The following is a 14381-nucleotide window of genomic DNA, read 5'->3' on the forward strand; positions in this document are numbered from 1 at the left end:
CTCATGACTTTTTCTAAGAATGAGGAGATGGTTGCAGATTAGAAATATTATCCTCATTGTGTCAGTGTTTGTCATCATGGCCAGCCAGATGCTATTTCAGGACAAATCGTCTTCACTGCAGTTTCTCGATTTATGAGGAGAAAGTGTCACACAAGCAGCACCAAACTGTTCACTGGTGATTTTACACCTGAGAAAAATACCTGCGTGCACCAAACAGACCACAGCCAGAATCAGAATCAGAGTTGTCTTTATTGTCATGTAAGTGAAGGGGTTTCACATTACTCGGAACTTGTCTTAGTGATTGGTGCATACATAAAACGTAATAAGAACGAGTAACTTATAAAAATAAAATAGAATAAATCTGAAGGGGAAGAGCTCAACAAGACATAACACCATCTGTACTTCGTTTAGAAGTGCAAAGTTTGGAGTCCAGTCACCGCTAAAAATAAAAATACAGAACTTGCGGGAACAGCCGATCCTCCTCTCTCTCCTCCTCCTCCTCCCCTCTCTCCTCTTCCTCCTCCTCCTACTCCTCCACCTCCACCTGTGCACAGAAGTGGTCCTGAAATTAAATCCCCTGATACTGTTTAAGCCGGTGAGGAGGAGCAACATGTAGTCAGCTAAAGGTTGATATTCGTGGTGCCATCGTCTGTCCCTTTAATTCCCTCTAAGTTTCTAATTTCTAAATCTGAATTTAGATTTAGACAATTTTTTTTGGACTGACATCCAAAAGTGCCCTCTTAAATTTGAAATAGATGTTTGTAGTTCTTGTATTGTCAAACCTTTACAAAACACATGAAATTCAGAGCAAAAAGCCTTGCTATATTCTACTGCTATTTCAGGACATTTTGAGTTTTCTAATTCTTGTCACCGCTCCTCAACTTTTCTTAACCCGTTTAATAATTCAGACATTTCCGCATGATTTGAATGCGGCAAAAGATTAACGGAGGCTACTATGGCAAGGCATCGCATTTCGAGGTGCGCATGCGCAAAACTTCCACACAACCAATAGAGGTGCGAATTATCTTGTCCGCATACGATCTTTGTCAGGTTCAACAGCTGGGTGGAACTCCGACAAAAAGTTGCCTCTATGACATTTTCCACAGGGATGGCAGTTTGACTGCGCGTTGTGAGACAAGCTAGCTGGTGTGTCGAGTGTTTATTTCCCCCGCTGTGCCATGGATTTTAACGTGAAACGGTTGGCCGCAGACGCCGGTACATTTCTGAGCCGCGCAGTACAAGTAAGTTTGACCGCCCAGCTTGTGGACGTTGTTGATAACCAACGTTAGCTGCTAGCGTAAGCAGTTAGGCAGCGTTAGCTCGTTTGCTAAACCGCTACCGTTGATGTTATTGTGTAGTTAGCCAGCCAAGTATGCCATTATCAGCTGGGAGAATACTATACGAGTGTTTTTAAAGGGAACCTCCGACATTTCAGTGTTAATACCCGACACGTTACAGCTGTTCAACAAAACTATCAAAGCAGGCCTCGGAAACCGTTAAAGGGGGCTGTCGACATTAGCTAGGCGTAACGTTTGTTTGATAGTCCGTCCGGCTTCATCTCACACGCCTTACATGGAAACCTCAGATCATCACTCCTTCATACTCCTGAACTTCCCAGCTGTATGTTAGCTTATGTGCACGTTACAACCGGATGTTTTCTCTTTCAGTTCACGGAAGAGAAGCTGGGCCAGGCTGAAAAGACCGAGCTGGATGCCCATTTGGAGAACCTTTTGGTCAGAGCTGAGAACACCAAACATTGGACAGAAAAGATTATGAAGCAGACAGAAGTCTTACTACAACCCAACCCGAGTAAGACCACAATTCACTTTCTGCACTGACTCATCTGACACACTGGGCCCCTTGTGAGGGCAGTGACAGGCAGGCACCCACTGTATGCTGCCTCCTCTATGAGAAGAAACTCGTCAAGCTGTCAGCAAAGTCTCAGATTTCCTAAAGATGTGACGCAAAGGGCCACTTTTCCTGTTCAGGTCACCATGATGGAGGTTCACCCTGTTTTGCTTTTTAACCATAGAACTGAAAACAGTTCCTCTAATATTGGCCGAATCAGTTCTTAAAGAAGATCAGTGAATCACAAAGTGCCTGACTGTAGTAGATGTATGTGTTTCCCAGTGAGAGGGGTCACTTGAACAATGCTGAACATGTTTGAGGGGGTGTTTGACACACTTCAGATGGTCGGACGTCCGTGAAGTCTGTAAGCTCAGCTGTGCGTCCTCCTCAGCTCACACCATGATGCCATATTGCTGTGGCACAACAAACGCCGCCAGACCAGCTGCTGATCACACTCGTGTGTTACAGTCTTGGATGTGGTGAACTGCATATGTTCTGCTCGTGTACAACATACCGCAGAAATGTTAACTCTGACTGTTGGTGTTCATCTGTGTGGCGTGACACAAATCGAATCGGGTTCGCAGAGAGCTTTTCTGGTGTTTCTTCTCATGGATGTCATTATGAAAGCTGCTGTTTTACAAGTATGAGGCACCCTGTTCAGAGTCCCTGTCCTGGAGTCTCTGCTTAGGTTTGGCTGCCTTACTGTAGTCTCATGACTGTGTAATTGAGTTTCCTCGTTGCCCTCCGCAGATGTCCGGCTAGAAGAATTTGTTTATGAGAAGCTGGAGAAAAAAGCCCCCACGCGGATGAACAACCACGAGCTGCTGGGCCAGTCCATGATCGACTCCGGGAGTGAAATTGGTCCTGGAACCGCTTATGGTGAGTGATACACTGAACAAGCTGCTCCTCCATTTTCCTGGTTACCAGGTGACGCCCCCCACCCATCAAATGTATCGCAAGCGACGGTCACAAAACCAAAAACCTTCCTGAAAAATTTGGAAGTTTTCAACTCAAAAATGTGGCGGACTCAGAAGGAAAGATGCCGAGTGCAGAACTTTCCTCTGGGCGCCACATGTGTTCAGTACTCACTGGGAACAAGTGAAAAAACACAAACCCTAAATCAACATTTAAGCATTAATAAAGCTCGTCCTGGTCGCAGCTTTATTCCCTTACAGTAAACATCAGTATCGTCCTCTCCGCCTGTCTCAGCGTCTGTGTTTGTGTCCTCGGGTCTCAGTTGTCTGTGCTGCTGGCCGTTACAGGGAACGCTCTGATAAAATGTGGCGAGACGCAGAAGCAGATTGGTGGAGCAGAGCGGGAGCTGATCCAAAGTGCTGCCATCAACTTCCTGACGCCCTTCAGAAACTTCCTCGAGGGCGACTTTAAAACCATCCTGGTGAGTCGGACTTCTGGCTGCAGGTCGCCTCTCGCTGAGCTTTGAGCTGGACTTAAAGTCTCAGTTTTAGTGGCTGTAAAGTGCAGATCAGGTTGATCACATTGATCACTGTCAGATCACAGATCAAAGATTTTAAACTTTTGACTGTCAAGGGTTTAAACTGTTTTGTTTCTCTGGTGTCCGTCTGAAGAAAACAGTCAACAGTAGAGCGACAGGATCAGGCCCCCATTAGAAGCTGCAGTTAAGTTTAAATTAATGCAGACAAAGCACTTCCTGTTGCCTTTTCAGAATTAAAGCTTTTCTCTGACTGTGAGGCTTTCAAAGTAAAGCAGCTCCATCATCCGAAAGTTAACACGAAGTCAGCAACCACAAACTCCTTCAGTGAGTGAAAAGACATGCAGAAGCTCTTTTGTCACCAGATGAGTTTTGAATATTGTTGTAAAATAAGAGTAACAGTGAAGTAGTTCTGTCGTAAAGATGCCTGATTGGCTCTTGTTTCACCTCTTTGTCAGATTTACCTGATTAAGGTGACCTGATTGGTCCTCATGTAAAGCTCAGCCCCCCCCCCCCCCCCCCCCTCACCTTCCTGTGGGGCAGCAGCTCTGATTCAATGGCCCACATGTGTTTTGTGCTCTTTGCAAATGCAGATCCTCTGAGTTTTGAAAGAAGTAAAACTTTTGATTGAAGTTTTGAAGTGTGATAGTTTGAAGTGTGTTAGCCTGTTTAAAACAGTTTGGTGCTGATGTAATCAGACCGATTATCAAATGGCCTCTCAGAATCCCAGCAGCGCTGATCTCATGTGGCAGAAAGGTGTGACTGCGAGCACAAACTTCTGCTTGTTTAGCTTTTCTTATTGTGTTTTGTGTCCAGAAAGAGCGGAAGCTGCTGCAGGTCAAACGTCTGGATTTGGATGCAGCCAAAACCAGACTAAAGAAAGCCAGGATGGCTGACGCACGAGCTGCAGTAAGCACACACACACACACACACACACACACACACACACACACATACACACACACACGCACACACACACACACACACTCACACACCTTTGTCAGTGTATCTGGATGTGTTTTGCTTAACTGAATGCTGATACATGAGCTAAAATATGTAAAATCTGGGCGTTTCCTTCAGTCGTGTCTGACGCAGCAGATTACACAACATGAAGCTGACCAGCTTTACCTCCTGTGACTTGCATGCAGTCACATGAGCCGCTATGGGAAGTTCAGACTTCCTTTTTTTCTGGAAGGTTGTTTTCTTGCTCTGATGTCCACTCTTTATTCGACATCTGGATCGATTTTTCTCTTTTTATTTGTCGCTGCAGCTCCACACTTGAATGTATTTTTAGGGCCTGAGTGGTGCTCTTAAATGAACCACACTGAGGCACACAGAGGAGAATGTGTTTATTAAGCTGTTATGAAAATAACATTAAGACCGGGATGTTAAGAGAAATTCTTTTGTAGCCTCTTTGGAATTAGGTTTGAGGTTTTATTCCTGAGAGGCATGTAATTCCTGTGCAGTGTGTTGTGTCAGATACGACCAGATGAACTCACGATGATCCCTGTTTACTGGGGCCTGGAGGCCTTTAAACAACTTGAATACAGTTCAGACATTTTATTTATTCACTGACTGAGTGTTGGAATAAGTGAAAAATCAGAGTTGTTCTGCTCTACACGAGTCCTACATCTCATTCTAACCATGAGAGTTACAGAGTGTGTGTCTGAAGATGCTATCGCTGATGTCAGACACACACACACACACTCTTTCTGGGTTTTGCTGGTAAGAAAATCGATTAGACAAGTGCTCCACGAAGCTGTTATTGTGATAGTCTAGCAGAAGCAGTAATGTTCAGGCAGCCCAGCGGCCTGCACAACATTTAAAGTAAATTAGTGGCCTTTTGAGCACAATTTTCCACGATCGCAGGAAGAAACGATTGCTGCCCCTTTTAAAGAACGGTTAAATTATTGCCGTGTTCAAAGTTATCTCTTTGGCTGCTCAGCGAGTCAAGTCAAGCGAATGTGTGTGTGTGTGTGTGTGTGTGTGTGTGTGCGCGCGCTGTGAGCAGCATGAGAGTAAAACGCGCTGACTCGGGTCGAGTGTCACCTAAACACAGGAGGAGTGAAAGGACTGAGGTGGTTTGGTCGTATGAAAGCTGAGAGATGAGAAATATTTCTGTGCTGCTGTGTCACAGAGTGTGGTTTCTTTCACACACACACACACACACACACACACACACACACACTCAGTGTAAGGATGCGTTGTGTTGGCTGTGGCCGTGCAGCAGCTGCAGCTCTAACTACTGTGTCACTGTTTTCAAAACGCAAAGCGGCAGATGTGAGCAGAGGAAGTGACAGAGGTGAGTGGAATGTTGGAGCCATCTTTGACTTAAACACACACACACACACACACACACACACACACACACACACACAGCTGCTGTGTTTCCCTCCCTTCATCTCCTCTGTGACACACACTGTGGTACCGCATGGACGACCCCGAGTCCCACAAGAAGCAGGACTCGGGGTCGTCACAGCTCTGTGCTGTACAGAGTTCAGGACTGTGAGACACTTTGTCCCCGTCCGTCTCCACTCTTGACCGTGTGTTTATTAGACATTAGCAAGTCTCAACAAGCCATTGTTCCTCCCATACTGAACCTTTTGGCTCTGTTTGAGGAAGAGGAAACGTTTCCCTCAGGACAGAAACATCATGTTCAGTCTGTGTCTGTCCTTCATGTCCCGTCTGACTCGTCCATACACGTCTCTGACTCCCCTTCCACTGAATCCTCATCTTGTTAAATCCTCTTTATTGGTTTAAGGCTGCAGCTTATGATTATCTTCACTGTTGATAATTTTTTCAATTAATCAATTAGTTGTTTGGGTTAAAATGTCACAAAGTGATCAATGAGTGTTTCCCGAAGCCCGAGACGACGTCCTTAAATGTCTCGTGCTGTCCACAACGCGAAGACGTTGAGTTTAAGCGGGAGCAACAACATTCACATTTAAGAAGCTGGAATCATCTTTAAACACACACAGTTGAAGTTAATGGATTATCAGAGTGGTTCAGAATTAATGTAACAGTTGACAACTAATTGATTAATTGCTGCAGCTCTTGTCATTTTTTACTTTTTAATGCATTGTTTTGATGAAGTGGTGACATGTTGAATCTTGGGCGAAATAAATTTCATTCTAAGCATGTAAGATATAATGTAATCTGTTTTTGGCAAATAGCAGCAAGCCTTCAGTGTAATTTCCTGAGGTAACAGCAGTAATAAATATCAGAGGTGGCTGCACCGACCCCGGCAGACGACGCCAGCTGAGACGGCTTCAGTCACTCTCATTTTTAAACCAGAAGGAACATTTGATTACAGGCGAACAACATAGAAGCGTCAGATTTGATTTTTCCTCACTGTGATTTTCATCATTTCTCCAACCCAGACGTGTGTGTGATCACGTTAAATAAAAATCTGCTTTTGTTCCTTCATCCTCAGGCAGAGCAGGAGTTGAGGATGACTCAGAGCGAGTTTGACCGGCAGGCAGAAATCACCAGATTGCTGCTGGAAGGAGTCAGCAGCACCCACGTATGTGACCTCATCATCATTATCATCATTATTATTATTATAAAGAGGTGCATTTTAACTACAACAGTCAGTGCAGCAGAGGCCAAGATATCCTGACTTTTATTCCCTACGGTTCAACTCTGTCCTTCCCATAATGCAACTCCCTTTCAATGGTCAGTGGAGGGATCAGCAGCCCTGACGTTTGTACACGTGACTGTGAAGACCTGACGTTTCACTTTCTAATTAAAATGTGTGTCGTAGCGGCGACATCCAGACTTAGAGCCACTGAGGGGCTGCACAGACAGGCCTCAGCTTCAACTTCCTGTCTTTGATTGAATGCTGCACTGTTAACGTTCTTCATGGTGAAGAACATCTAAGAGTCCCCCTCCGCCCCTCGGCTAAACCAGACCGAACATGTTGGCCACGACATCCCCTGTTGAAAGGGCAGACCTGGACGTTGTCCAGACCCGATTCTCTGCTCAGTGTCCCCTGCTCATATGAGAAAACCGCTGAAGATAACGAAAGGTTTAGTACAGGAAGACGTCTTTGTCTTGCAAATGTCACCTTAAGCTGTGAAAGGTTTGAAGGAAAGCAGTCAAACCGTCCTCGTCTCCTTGTCCTTTCTCAGGCTCACCACCTCCGCTGTTTGAATGACTTTGTGGAGGCCCAGACTACGTACTATGCGCAGTGTTACCAGTACATGGTGGACCTCCAGAAGCAGCTGGGCAGGTGAAAGACCACGTTCACCTTCATGTCTCCGTCCTGAGCAGCTTTACACAACCATCAGTCCAGACTCTGCTGTCACACCGTTTTCCTCGCAGTTTGCACATTAGCTCATACAGCTCATATTATTATTATTATTGACACACTCTCACTGTAGTGTTTCCCTCTGAATGGGTAAAAAAGCGTCCGTCTCTTCCTGCAAACTCCGATGTTGATGATCTTGTCCACCCTTTTGTATGAATAAAATCTCAGAGGTTGAAGTTCCTGTAGGGTTAAGTTTTCACCTTTCGTTCATCTCTTCCTTCCTGCCACCAGTTTCCCCTCTTCGTTCTCCAACAACAACCAGTCGTCGGTGTCTGGCGGGGCCAGCATCTCGGTGCCCACCATCCCGGTGTCGGCTTCCCTGCCCAGCGTGTCCGCGGGCCACGGCAGCTCGGCGGCTTCCGGCGGATTCAGCGAGCTGCGTAGCTCCAACGGCAGCCGCAAAGCCCGAGTGCTTTACGACTACGACGCTGCCAGCAGCAGCGAGCTTTCCCTGCTGGCTGATGAGGTGAGCCTCTAATAATCACTCGTCCCACATATCTTATTGTTGTGGAGCAAAATGTGCTGTGCACAGGAGAAAAATCATGCACAGTTACAGGATGATTCCAGTAGAACTCATGTTTATTATGGCTTTTCGTATTGATCAGACTGTCTGTATTTGTTGTTTGCATTTTATACTTTTGTTAGCTTATTCTCCTTTTAATACAACAATGAACGTTTGGCCACCAAAAGACGACTGCGTATAAATTCGCCTCACCAGTCACCTAAATGGCTGGCCTGTCTAGTTAAGGTGACATTACTCGAGTTGATGACAAGTCAGTGGCTGTTAAGTGCAATAAAAACTTTCCAACAAGAGGAAAATCATGAATAAAATCCGTTTAACATATCGGAGGGACGGAGGGGAAAACAATGAGTCTGCCCTTGAATTTGTTGTGCCAACACGATTTATAATGAGGCAGTCCTGTCGAATGAACGTTACGCTCACACTGATAATGGATGATCCAGTCTGCCCTCAGAAAATGAGATTTGATAACTTAATACAACAAACGCTGTGTCCGTCATCCAGGTGATCACAGTCAGCAGCGTCCCAGGCATGGATTCAGACTGGCTGATGGGTGAGCGAGGCAACCAGAAGGGCAAAGTGCCAATCACTTACCTGGAGCTGCTCAACTGAGACCCCCCCCCCAGCCATGCAGCCCTCTGGAACCGCCTGTGAGCTCATATTTATACCGTGTTGCAGGGACAGGCCTCACTTTCACTTTTACATTCAGTCATTTTAGGATGAGTCTCAGTTTGAACAGACTCGAGCTGGAGTGAATAAAGGGGACAGAAAACGGACCCCAGTGCCGGATGTGTTTTCAACTGCAGTACATTTTTAAAAACCTGCTTCTTTTGTGTTTGTTTTGTGCCAGAGCATCTCCCAAACTGTCACTTTTTAAAAACAAAAAAACGTTTTGTTTACAACATGTCTCTCAGATGGAGACTGAAATGCCATAAATCTTCCCTCATTGCTAATTCACTTTTTCTCAAGTAGTGATCCAGTTTTTTCATTGCAAATATGCACTTCGGTCGGAAGTGGAGAGTAATGCTGATTGTTTTTAAGTGTTATTTTATAACTGATCATCTTATGGTGCAGTAACTGTTGCGGTTACACTCAACATGAATATATTTTTTGTGTCTGGTGTGTTTCAGCCTTATTCACACAGAGCCTTAGTGGACTGTGGTTCGGTTCGTTTTATCACTGAAGAAGAGTGTAGCAGCTCATGTGTCAGAAAACATTAAGTGCCTATTACAGTGCATTTGCCTTCTTTGCGGCAACACCAGCAGTATTGAGACTGTCAGTTCAGTCTCTTCTCTTCGTGTCAAACCCTCACATTATTGGCAATTAAAAGCAGAAGACAGCTGTCTCCGATTAAATTATTAAGTTTGAGTATTGGTCATTAATGCGTGATATGTATATCACATATCAAACATTAATGATAATAATTTACTGTCTCTGGTGATGGTTGACTTGGTGTTTACTTAAGGAAAAAAAAGCCAACATTTCTCTTCAGTTTCCCCCAAACCTGCATTTCGACTCCACACTGAAAAAAGTCTTATAATATTCTGGGAGATGAAAGTATATTAATATGTGGCTGCTTTTTGTTTTGTGTGTAACTGATAAGTTAGCGTACAGTTGTAAAATAAATATACAAAATGATTCATTAAAACAAGAAAATGAAACTTGTCTGTTCTGTTGTCAGTCGTTACGGAGCGAAGAAGTGACCACGGTTTGCTTTGGTGTTGATTTTTATGATTTCTGCTGGAGCCACTAGAGGGCGACAGCAGGCAGCGTGATGAGTGTGTGTAGAGAAATGTGTTTGCTCTGTGGGTGCTTACAACACAAGAATGCTTTGGCTACTGAATCAGATTTTACAGAACTGTGTTACATTAATTCCAAAAAATCCTTTTTTAGAGCTAAAGGAAAAATTGTGGGGGGAAAAAGAAGCTCAGCGAAGGACAAAACATTTGTTGATTTACTGTGAGAAGGTGTCATATGAGCTGAGAAACACAAGCCCTGACTGAAATCATCCCCACTGTGCTCCACAGGCTTATTGTTCTGATGCACATCCTTTCTTTTTTTGCATCCAGGGCTCTTTAGCTCGTGAGATGTTGCTAAAACTGTCTTTCTGGTCTCCCTCTGCTGGCTTTTCCTTCATATAGATTGTTTATTTTGTCACCTTTTGTCACCTTTTTGTCACTCCTGAAACTTATTACGACTGTTGGCACACTGAAAGAGGAGTGTGTGAGCAAATTCCCCAGCGGCTTCCACAGCTCCCGGTGCTGCAGTGCTGGCAGATGTGCACCAGAAACGTACAAATCCCCAGAAAATAACTCTGACCTAGTTTGACAGCATGACTTCATCTGAAGAAGACTTCCATTGTGGGGGGGAGAGGACGGTAATATGGGTCTTATTTGACTTGAAGTGTCACGAAGGCTCCTCTCTGATCACTGCTTCATTGAATGAGCCTGTAAAACCTGCAGTGAAATTTTTATTTTTGCTCTAATCTATTTTAGTGGTCTTAAGGCAGCAACAGAATTAACAACTGTTATGAATCACTTCCTGGCTAAACAGTCATCCTTGCCTGTCATGGGAGCAGGAAGGGTTATGAGGAAGTGGAGTTTTGCAAACTGACTATTGATTTCTTAAGTACCTCAGCCTACATGGGGCAATATTTTCATTTTCCAGCATGAGCCCACTGACACGACGTAAACCGCCAACCTTTGAGCTTAGAGGCCTGCACCCTTCGAATCATGAGGGCCAGAAGGATATTCAAGGACCCTAGCTCACCAGGAGGAGTCCTGGAGGAAACTTTGACAGCTCAATTTAGAGGAGAGGCTACTGGAGGGACCTTTTTGATTTAATAATTAATTAATTTATGAGGCTAAAGCCTTCATTCTGTTTGTGAAAACATCGCTTTATAGTTGTTGTTTCTCAAAATGTGTTACCGTGTTCTCCTTTGAACCTAACAGCCTAACGTAAAGTCCAACAGAGAAAAAGAACATGAGCTAAAATGGACTCCAAACTGTTGTACTTACCTACAAACTTACAGTATTTGAGGCTAGAATTGGTTATGTGGCCATAAGTTTTCAGTGGTACACTGCTATCTGAAGCCTTCCTTCATATTTTCATCTAAAAATGATAAAATCTAAGAAAAACCCCTCCCGGTTTAATAAAGTAAGCCTTCACCACTTCACGTATCAGATGAGCACTAACATGCCTGAGGAAAAACACTTCCTCTTTCATCAGTCTTATTTTCTCCCACACAGAAAATAGAAAATACTTGTTTACATGTGCCATTTTAGGCTTCCTGAAAGTTCATGGAGTTGCAAATAAAAAATAAATGTCACTGTGTGATCTTGAAGCTGTCTTGAACAGACTTTCATGTCAGCACAACACAGGATGCTGACATGTAATAACATCAGGCAGTTCCACGGTCTTTCTGACAGCTAACAACAAAATGACGACGAGGTTAGTCGGTTTGCACGACTAAGGTGACAAATTTGGGTTTTTTGCAGATGCCATCAGTAGAGTCAGAGCTGAGAAAACAGGATGAAAAAACAAAGTGAGAACCTGAAATTAGGTGCTCGTCTGATATGTCTGCAGGAGAGGCTTGTTCACACTGTTACTGATTACTACCATTTTATCACTGAAGTGCTGGTCACTTCTAAGAAGGCTTTGTGTGTTTTTTTTAGCCGTGTTAGAAGCTGTAGGCTCTGTGAGTGCCATGAAGTTTTGTACAGATATTTGTGGTCCACTGAGGATGACTCCTACTGAGTTTCATCATCTGACTTTCCCCATGGCACCACCAACAGGCTGACATTTGTGGTTTTAAGTTAAATATTTCACCTACTTGAAGAACTTCTGTCAAACTTTATCATTTAAATTAAGTGGGCGAGTGATGGCGAGCCGATAACTAACTTCTAGGCGTCACCTCAGCAAATTGGACTCACTGATCTTGTCAACTTCCACTGTAACGTACAGTAATTCTCTGTTATTTGACTTGTGAGTTGAGGGCACTTCATGAAGGTGGGTGAAGAGATGTGAAAAGACACTGGATCACAGAAATAGTCTCTGGTGAGTTTAGTCAGAGGCTGAATGGAACACGAACACACGAGACACAAACACTGTTGGTTGATGCTGCTTCTTGCTAGCTTGCAGCTAATGTAAAGTGATGTGTTCTGGCTGTCTGGGATGAACCGGAAACCAGTGATCCCATGATGAAGCTCACAACGCAAGGTGAAAATTTGCCTTGATTTCTGCGTGAATCTATTTATTATACTGTCTGTGATGTAAACACAGCGATAGCCTAGCTTAATAGCTGTAGTTAGATCGCTAGCTTCAAGACAGGTGGGTGAGTTCAGAAATTTCACCTAGTTTTGGATTAGCTCGTTGCCACTGCCAAGATGGCAGTTAGAGCTAACAGTTAGAACAGTTAGGGCCACTGATGTTGAGCTAATTATAAAACAGTTAATGATCAACACTGACACCTGGTTGATTCAATGAGGGACACAAATATATTCACAACTAGTACACACGTGATGCTGACGACCTCTGGCCTGATGTGCTAAATCTAAATTGTACGTATATCAAGTTTTGATGTGCCACAGTAAACACCTGCTGTCAGAAAGCAATCTCTCAGATCTCATTTGACCATTTAAAGTCAAATTTCACTTCTCCATCCTCATTTGCATTTATCTGTGAGAAAGTGTGATCACTACTTGAAAGAAAAAAATACAGTTTCACTCAGCCACTGCTTGTAAAGGGTATCGTGGTGTATATTTGGTACTTCATCTCAAGTACGGACTTTGTAACCACGGCTGGGCTGTTTTGCTAAAGGCTTGATGGGTGTTATGAACGCACTACAAACTTGACTGAGCAGTGTGATAATTCATATGGTATGTTTATTTCCTGAACACCACTGAATATGGCTCGTGTACTGACTGTCATTTAGTGCTTGTACTCCATGTCACGTCTTCAAAATTTGGCAACCATGTTGTGCGAATGTCCTCCCTTTACTAACATATTTCACACGGCCTAGTTGTCTTCTAGCTTCTGACCTAATATAGTCGAATAATCCAAAATTCCTGTTGGTTTACAGTTAGGGGCCAGTGACAAATTGAGTTCTGCAAATGATGATTTCTTGGCAGCAAGTCTTTCCTGATGTGAGCCGTTTCTGTTATAAAAGTAGCACCACTTTATGACTTCACGGCCACATCTTGCTTCCATTCAGTCAGATATGTTTATTCTATCTTGCTGGCTGTTAAAGTCATGATAGAAACTGAAAAGAATGACTCATTGTTCACATTAATAATGCAGTCGTGGTTAAGGATATTATATACCAGAAACCTTCAAGTCACGAGCCAATTTGTTTATCTCTAGTCAACTTTATACCCCAAGTTGACTGCACTTCTTTATTTATCGATCGAACTTATCATCCCAGCACCGCAGATGAACATCAAAAATTCTGGACTCCGGCTGGCTGACTGATGACATGTGGCTGTAAAAGATATGTAAAAATGATGGTGTTTACAGCATTTGACAAGGCTTCACTCCGGTTTCTATATTTATGTTCCAACCACCATGACCCTGAGCAACACCACAGTGGTATTTTGGTTACTTTCTGGTTAGGCCTCCAGCACTCTGCACAGCTACACACTGATCTATCAGCCTTCACATACACACAAAGACAGAGAAATCCCGTGTCACAATGTCACTCCTCTCCAGTCCATATAGTAGATACTGTCCCCTATTTAATGATGTAGTGTTTACGACAACAAATTTATGTAAATTCAGTGGCCTGCCACTGCATTGCTGCCAAGTGCACAGCACAATAGATTAGCAAGTATCACGACTTGGGTCCAAACCAACCCCTCATGAGGACTGACGCACTGGAATATTGTCTTAATGTTGCATCTGTGTCTCACTGATGGGAAGGAAACCTCAAACCCCTCCTCTCTGAGATACAGAACTGGGCAGTAGCTGCACATCTTCGCAAAACAGGAAATTTCATGTTTCCTCTGCTGCTTATAGCAACAGCTTGCATCACACTACTTCTGCATATGTTCACACACATACACCCCCCCCCCCCCCCACACACACACACACACACACACACTCAAGCACCACAAGAGCGTTCCACATTTTTATGTCAGGGATTGGGGTCTGGTTTTAAACCGCACGTAAGCAGCAAAGCATAGTGAGAAAGTGAATCCTCTACTGTGTAAAAACTGAATTGTTACTTGTATGTATACTAGTATCATTATTGTACACAG

General features: G+C 43.8%; 1 protein-coding gene across 1 annotated transcript; it reads left to right on the forward strand.

Annotated features, from left to right (window-relative positions):
• Nucleotides 1–1035: 1035 nt before the first annotated feature.
• On the forward strand, nt 1036–8990 carry sh3glb1a (SH3-domain GRB2-like endophilin B1a). Its single transcript, XM_046371286.1, has 9 exons — nt 1036–1241; nt 1668–1809; nt 2599–2727; nt 3111–3244; nt 4115–4207; nt 6732–6821; nt 7429–7529; nt 7839–8073; nt 8632–8990. Exons 1-9 carry the CDS (start codon nt 1179–1181, stop codon nt 8737–8739), a joined length of 1095 nt encoding a protein of 364 aa, XP_046227242.1. The 5' UTR covers nt 1036–1178; the 3' UTR covers nt 8740–8990.
• Nucleotides 8991–14381: the final 5391 nt, after the last annotated feature.

Source organism: Scatophagus argus, chromosome 18 (assembly GCF_020382885.2).
Source record: "Scatophagus argus isolate fScaArg1 chromosome 18, fScaArg1.pri, whole genome shotgun sequence".
In the NCBI taxonomy this organism is placed as follows: domain Eukaryota; kingdom Metazoa; phylum Chordata; class Actinopteri; family Scatophagidae; genus Scatophagus; species Scatophagus argus.